The following is an 8,017-nucleotide window of genomic DNA, read 5'->3' as shown; positions in this document are numbered from 1 at the left end:
CACGGGCACGTTTGGAATTCATTCTGGCTTTCAGGCCCATCGTGCTGCCTATGTGTGGATCCCGAGGGGAGTGCCTTTCTCTTCTGGTCCTAGCCCATCCTTGAGCGGTTCTCACTCCCAACTCACAGATGATGATGTCCCCGGAGAGAGGCCACTTGCTTAAGTCCCCCAGGACAGTGATGGACGAGCTGGCATCCCGACCAGGCCCATGGACACCCAGGTACACTTTCCTTCTTCTGCAATTTGTTACTACGGAGAGGTGGGTGGGCAGAACTCAGATCACCCGGGCATTTTCAATAGGGTCAGATAATGACACCTTAAAAATTTCCTGGTCATAGAGGCCATGGTTTTGGTTCACTTTTCTCCCCCGGCTTTACTGACAGATGATCGGCGTATGTGTGAGTTTAAGGTACCCAGCATACTGATCTGACGCGCTTCTGTCTCTCTCCGTGATTACCGCAGTGCGTTAGTGAACACCTCCAAAACACACCTCATTACTATTTCTTTTTCATGGTGAGAAGCTTGGAGATCTATGCTGTTAGCGACTCTCAAGCGTATAATACGGTATTATTAACTGTGACCCCCACGCTGTGCGTTAGATCCCTAGGTCAGTCCTATTCACCTTTTAACTGGAAGTTGGTAACCTTCGACTGACATCTCCCCATCTCCCCACCCCCTTTCCCCTGTAACCATCACTCTACTTTCTGTGTCGATGACCTTGGCTTTTTTTTCGATTCCGCATACCAGTGAGATCTGTCAGTAATTTGTCTTTCTCCGGCCCGCAGAATGCCCTCCGGGTCTCTTCGTGTTGTCACAAGCAGTGTTTTGGGATTATTTCAAAGAGCCAGTCTCAGTTTGATGTGGGTAGGTCCCCAAGTGCCCCTGGAGATCTGCTAATCTCCTTTCTCATCGGAGAGAGTTGGCCTCAGGCTCCACGCCTCACCGCAGGCGAGGAGATCTGGCTAGAGTTGATTGAAAGCTGGTCTCTCCGTTTCTTGGCACTGCTGACATTCGGGGACAGATAATCCTCTCTGGTGGAGCCATCCTGTGCATGGTAGGGGGCTGAGCAGCGTGCGCGGGCTCTACCCACTGGACGCCAGCAGCTCTCCTTCCCTGACGTCGTGACAACCAAAATGTCCCCAGGCGTTGCGAGGGTCCCCTGGGAAGAAGAATATTCCCCTGTTGAGAATGGGATGCCCAGTGCCTGGACCCCCTTTGGAGGGGACAGTGAGCACAGCCAGAGGTGGGGTTTCTGCTAAGTGTTTGCCCTTCAGGCCCGCCCCGCCAGGACCGGCACGACTCCCAGCATCTGATAGCTTCCCTCCGCACACCTGGGCCCGGGCTCAACTTTCAGGGATCCCCAGGGGACCTAGGTGTTCCAGAGGCTGGCTGGTCCCCAGGCCCCAACGCCGGGCTCCAGGAAACAGTAGTTGCCGTAGCGACTGCTGAGCTCTTGGGGTGAGGAGCTGGCTGGTTGAGGGGCAAAAGTCTCCAGTGCCTGGAGGAACCAACATCCAGGGGCCTCGGCTGGGAGGCCGCTGTCCAACATCCCCCTGTTAGTGCTCGCAGACCGAGCAGAAGAGCGGGGAGCGGCTGCTTCAGCTCCCCGGGGGCGCTGGAGGTGGCGGGGACTCCCAGGCACCGAGGGGGTAAGATGGACACCCCACTCCAGATCGCCCCATCTGGCTGCCTTCCCAGGAAGGCCCCCTGGCCTCTGGCCTGAGGTCTCTGAGTCCCAGGCCCTATCCTGGGGAAGTATCATCCAGCTAGACAGGCAGCATGAGCGTGGGCCCCCTCAGCCCGGGCACCCGCCGGCGGCTTCTCCAGGGTCAGGCAGGCCCCCTCCCAGCGCCTCTGCCCAGCAGCGTGGCCATCTTCATCAGCTCCACAGTCTCGGGTAAGAGGCAGGGCAGGGCTGGGGGTTGGCAAGTCAGCAGGTACTCTTGGGGGAGGGGCCAGGTGGCCAGCGCATGGCTCAGAGGGTCCTCTAGGAGACGTGGATAAGAAGGCAGCCTAGACAGTGACCCACATGGGAAATGGTGAAGGGGAGCCTCCTAGACCCTCTGTGTCCTCTTCGATAAGCCAGGCTGAGAGCCTGACTTGATAGAATTGCTATGAGGGGGCAGATCATATTGCAAATAACATTTAGGATGAAGGGACCACACACCAGGTTTAAAGAGTGTGAGAGCCATTCCCCCACCCCTGCCCCCAGACACCAGGCTTTGCATGATCCCAGCCTCCTCATCTCCCATCTTGCTCTCATAGGGTCCTCCCCTCAGCCTCCTGCTGTAGTCACCCTGGGCTGCAGCAGATTGGGGGACCCCTGAAGTCCCGGGCCCCATAACCGGTAGTCATGGTTGTGTGTGTCTAATGTCTGGCTCCTCCGAGCAGGTGGCCAGCCCTGTGAGGGCAAGGACTAAGCACGGCAGTGTGCTAGCAGACATCTACTAGCCTGTTCCCCCCAAATTTAAACAAAACAAAAGGAAAAACACCAAAATACCTGGTTTGTACCATCTGCCAATTTCCCTAGTGTAAATCCTTCCACCAGGGTCCATTTCGAGCTGCCGATAAGACTTTTCCAAACAAGGAGGCAGGCAGAGATGTGTGGCAGTCCCACCTTGACTAATACTGCCCTGATACAACATCAGCAGCCCGGACCAAACTCCAGAACAGAGCGCACAGCCAAATGCCATGAAATAATCAGGAAGTGATGCACTTTGCTTATTTGCCATCTCTGCCTTATCCGTTGTTCAGTTCCGATGATTCAATTGCTCATAGTGGCTATGTGAATTCACAAAATTCCTGCCCCTGATGTTTAAGCAAGGTCCTGAGCATAAAGCAACTTCCTAACAGACACTTTATGAACGGATGTGAATAACCCGTGGAATGCGTTAAGACAGGCGTGCGAGGGGCGGGGGGAGAAGGCACGGCCAAGACTGGAAGCCAGGTCGGCTCCTATCCCAGGGCCTGGATGACTTCTTTGTGCCAACAGCTTTGGGAGTCCTTCCCTGAACCCTCCGACAACCTCCCCCTGAGCAGGGGGAGAAGACGAACATTTCTTCCACGTTTATCTACGTGCTTTTACTTGTCCTCAACTAACCTTACCGAGCGACTGTGTCGAGTGCTAAGAATTTAGCCACGACCAAGACAAGCAGAGGTGTTTGACTGTGGGGAGCTCGCAGCCCTGCAAAGTAGAAGCATCATCCCCAATTACAAAGAGGGGGAAACTGAGCATAGCCTGACACTTGGCACTGGGCCACACAGTGAAGTCAGTGGTGCAAAAGGTCTTAGAATCCAGGTTTACCCCGGGTAGAGCTGCCAGATTTAGCAAAAGAAAAAAAACAAAACAAAACAAAACAGCAAAACCAAGACACAGTTAAATTTGCATTTCAGATCAACAATGAATAATCCTTTAGTATAAGTATTTCCCAAATAGTGCACGGCATGGGATATACTTATGCTAACAGATGAGTTGTTGTTTATCTGAAATGCAGATTCGGCTGGGCTTATCAGATCTGCACACGTGTCCAAAATAGTGCATGGAACAGGATATACTTATGCTATCAAGTCTTTCATTGAGTATCTGAAGCACGAATTCAGCTGGGCATCCCCTACTTTATCTGGCAACCCTAAGCTAGGCTGACCAACCACCCGGGCTAGCTGGGACTGAGGGGTTTCCTGGGATGTGGGATTCTTAGTACTAATACCAGGAAAGTCCCTCTCTGGTTTACCTCATGGTTTTTGTATCTTTTCTTTTGCCCCGCAGGGCCCCAGCCTTAGTGGGGACAAATAAGGCCGAAAACAGAGCTGTGAGGGCAAGAAAGTGTTCTGGGATCTCTCAGCTAACATGTTCTATGCTGTTCCTTGCAGATATGGATGCAGAGAGAGAAGCTCTGCAGAACGCAGCCTTCCCCGAAGTGCAAACCTTCTGCCAAAAGCACGGGCTGATGTTCGAGGTAATAGCTTCCTCCCTGCCTCAGCGTCCCCTGCCTTAAAACTAGGGAACAAGGGCGTGCCACCCACGTTGTCACAGGGGACCCTTTGCTTGGAGAGGCTCTGCACTGGCAATGCAGCGTGGAGGTGAAAGTCCTCTAAAAAGGCAGGGGAAGGGATAACAGGCACCGGCACTGCGGGGAGCCCAGGAGGTGTGGGAGCGCTAGGAGTGGCCACCACCGGACCCCGCTCCTTGGGCACGCCACTGAACTGACTTTCATTGTTGGTTTGTCCTGCTCTCCTGGCCCTCCCTGCACTGGGGCAGCTTCCGGGGGAGTCTAAGAGGACTCTGGGGTGTTTGGGGTGTACACGGAAGTGCGATGTGCCTTTTTCAGGAGTGCTAACGGTGTACCTGCCAGGCACAGTCACTGCGGTCCCCAGAGTCCCCCATTGCTCTCGCACCACTCTGGAGGTGGGGCGTTGCCCCCTGCCTGTTTTGATGCAGAAACCAATAAAGCATCTTTGGAGCATTGGCTTCAGTTAACCCTGACTCCTTGACCTGTAGGACAGCGAGCCACGCCATCAAAGGCCCCCTTGATGGTAAGACCCACCGTAGTTTCTGTATTACTGAGAAAGAAGCGGTGCTGGGAAGTCGATTCTGCTTGCCATTGATCATGAGACGCAGCTCAATGGCAGAGGTGCTAAAAAGGAAAATATGCATGCTGAGAACCAAGGCTCGTGCCTTTGACGTCCACACAGGTGCTATGCGACAAACACCGTAAACATCCTCAATGCACAGATGGGAGGTGGTGGCCCGCAGAGCCCAAGGCTCTGGCCCGAGCCCAGTGCTGACCCTCTCTCCCTCTCCATTCAGCCACATTCAGTAGTAGGGTGCTGCTATCCCCATGTTCCAGTTCCTTAGGAATTTCTGGGTCTTTCCCTCTAGGTAAAAGAATTTAGGGAGGAAGGAACATTCTGAGTCCCCTTTCCCTGCCTCTTTATCCCAGCTTTCTCCCAGGTCAGCTTTGCTACCTGAACTGAGCCATTCTGCAGGGGGTGGGGGTGGGGGGCGTTCAGGCAAGCAGGCGAAAGTGACCACAAGTGTGCGGTTGCCAAGGAGACGCTGCCAAGTCTGATTTGGGCCAAACTAAATGCCCTCCTTTGCAAAGAAAGCTCTGAGAACAAGTGTGGACATGTCCTCCCTTAGAAAGGAACAGTTTGAATATGGCCAAGTTCTTTAAACATTTTTTTTTTGATAGGTTGTTTTTAAGTTAACTTTTTATTTCGGATTTAGACTTCCTGAAGGTAGCCTGCGGTCCAGAGTTCCCATATGCTCTGCACCCGGTTTTCTCCCTATTGTGAACATCTTATATCATCGGCCACGTTTGTCATAACTAAGAAATGGGGGTGCCTGGGTGGCTCAGTCGGTTGGGCGTCTGCCTTCGGCTCAGATTGTGATCCCAGGGTCCTGGGATTGAGTCCCACATTGGCCTCTCTGCTCAGTGGGGAGTCGGCTTCTCCCTCTGCCAGCTCTGCCTGCTGCTCCCCCTGCTTGTGCTCTCTCTCTCTGACAAATAAATAAATAACTAAAATAAATCTGAAAAAAGAAAAAGAAACGGATATCGGTACAACGCTGTGAACCAGCCTCATTCAAATGTCACCATTCTTCCCTTTGTGTCCTCTCTGTGGTCCAGGACCCAGCGGGGTTCAGGGGACGCTGCAGGGTTCCCTGTGGGCTGAGACAGTCTTTTCTTGTTGCTCATGACCTTGGCAGTCTTGGAGAGGGCTGACTGGGCCATCCTGCAGGATTGCCCTCCATTTGGGTCTGTCTGATGTTTTTCGTGGTTTTTCTTGTGATGACCCTGGGGTTATGGGCTTCATTCCAGTTCTTTCAATTTGGACAGAACCCTTTGGGGAGAGACTGTCAAAAATTACTGAAAGAGGGGCAGCCACTGGGTGGCTCAGTGGGTTAAAGCCTCTGCCTTTGGCTCAGGTCATGATCCCAGAGTCCTGCAATCGAGCCCCGCAGCGGGCTCTCTCCTCAGTGGGGAGCCTGCTTCCCACCCCTCTCTCTCTCTGCCTGTCTCTCTGCCTACTTGTGATCTCTGACTGTCAAATGAATAAATAAAAATTTTTTAAAAAAATTACTGGAAGAAACTTTATGCCTTCGTCAAAGGGAACTGAAAAAAAATCACCCATTCTGCCACCTCCCTAACATACCCACACTTATAATCTCTAGGTTGTTGATCTGAGGTGGGGTATTCGGAGTACGGAGGCCACTGACCACATGACCACAGAACTCTGCTTGGAGGAGCTCGACCGGTGTCGGAAAACATCCATAGGGCCTGCCTTTGTCGTGAGTCTCTTGGGAACAATGGGTTGGTGCTTACTTCTCATTCTAGCCCCGATACATGGCTCCTACCCATCTGCCAAACCCATCAGTGGAGGGATGCGGGTGGCATTTCTGCTATAGTACCTAATGTCCTTTGCCTGCCCATGGCAGACATTGCTAATCGATCACAGTACTCATTTTCCACTGAGCTACCTGGGATCCAGACATTAGGAGCCAAGTGGAAGCAACCAGTGAGTGGGAGGGCAGGGAGTAGAAGCCCAAGGGAATCTTAGAATTTGCTTTGGACCTACCCACACCCCCCAGCTTTCCCACCTCATCCACTTCATTTGTGTGGAATTTGGGGATCCGGGAAAAGCATGGGGATGTTGAGAATTCTTTTATTCCATTTGTTTCAAACTGTCGAGAGCAACCTCTGTGGCATGGTCTAGAGCCTGCGTCAGGGCAAACTTCCTCCGACACTAGGTGGGACCAGTTTTTCCATGTTCCAGGGCATTCTCTTGTCCCACCCCAACAGCACCCTCTCTGTCCCCAAAACACCTCCCAGCCCACAATTAGTGGTTTGAGCTACAATCCGTAAATGCTCTTCCACTGTCCTGATTTACTCCACCACCAAGTTCCAGATACATCCAAGAACTATGACATTCGAGCTCATAAACCCTTGAGCAGGAGTCAGCAAACTACAGCCTTTAGGGCAAATCTGGCCCATTGCCTGTTTTTGTAAATAAAGCTTAGTTGGCACTCAACCACACTCCTTCATTCACATACCATCCATGGCTGCTTTCCAGCTATGCACAGAGACCCGAATAGTTGTGGCAGAAGCTACCTGGTCTGCAAAGCTGGAAAGATTGGTTATCTGACCTTTCCCAGGAAAAGTTTGCTGACCTCTGTCCTAAAATGTATAGAGGGGAAAAGTTAGGAAAGTATCTTTGCCCAAAACACCTTAGTCACAAAGAAGCTTTGAGAAGTTCTGAATAAAAAGAAAACTACCCCCAGAACCTCTCCAGGAGACAAAGGAGAGCGTAGGAGTGATCCCCATTATAAAAGCTGCTTTCTAGGGAAATAAAGAGAAGTATGTGAGTGCTTGGCTTCAGAATGGCCCTGGCTAACCCAGTCCGCCACAAAGCACATGAGGCAAATTTAGAGGTAGATAAATGAAAATCAAGTAGGATTCAGATTTAAGTTCCTCAGTCCCACCAGCCACGTCGCAATGGCTTCGTAGCCCCATGTGGCAACTGGCCACCACATTCGACGACACAGATGGGCACACTTTCAGCGCTGCCGAAGGTTCTAGTGCGGCCTTAGAGATGAGACCTCCCCAAAGAAACTAAGTGCCAACACGTGTGAGAAGCTTTCTTTATTATGTGTGAAGTTCGATCGATAGACTCAAGCTTCCTTTGTCAGTCTTTGCTCTATGCTTTTCTTTGTCTGTTGGCACCGCTTTTTTTTTTCTTCTCCCGGTTTTATGGAGATGTTTTTGCCATTCAGCAACGTGTAAGTTTCCAATGGGCAGTGTTAATGATTTGACTTTCTTCTATTATGAAAGGATGGCCACAGTAAGTTTAGTTAATATCCATCATCTCCTATAGATACAAAGAGAGAGAGAGAGAGAGAGAAAGGAAAAGATGTTTTTTTTTCCTTGTGATGAGAACTCTCAGGAGATTTCAAATACACGTGCAGTGGCGTCCACTGTGGTCCCCGTGTTGTACATTATTTCCCTAGTCCTCGTTTATC

General features: G+C 51.6%; 1 protein-coding gene across 2 annotated transcripts in view; it reads left to right on the top strand.

Moving 5' to 3' along the window:
* Positions 1 to 206: 206 nt before the first annotated feature.
* The window catches only part of NWD1 (NACHT and WD repeat domain containing 1), a gene marked incomplete at both ends in the record, with an annotated part of 56,659 nt that continues 48,848 nt past the window's right edge, over positions 207 to 8,017 (top strand). Inside the window, 3 exons of one of the 2 annotated variants that reach the window (XM_080826698.1) lie at positions 207 to 245; positions 3,867 to 3,956; positions 6,173 to 6,289. In XM_080826698.1, the coding sequence (XP_080682824.1) occupies positions 3,873 to 3,956; positions 6,173 to 6,289 (201 nt within the window). Of the gene's footprint in view, positions 246 to 1,779; positions 1,898 to 3,866; positions 3,957 to 6,172; positions 6,290 to 8,017 lie in introns of those variants that run through there. The other variant, XM_080826697.1, reaches the window with a different exon arrangement.

This window comes from Martes martes (genome assembly GCF_963455335.1).
Source record: "Martes martes genome assembly, chromosome: 1".
NCBI classification, from domain to species: Eukaryota; Metazoa; Chordata; class Mammalia; order Carnivora; family Mustelidae; genus Martes; species Martes martes.
The sequence above is the reverse complement of the archived record's forward strand: the minus strand, read 5'-3'. Positions and strand labels throughout refer to the sequence as shown.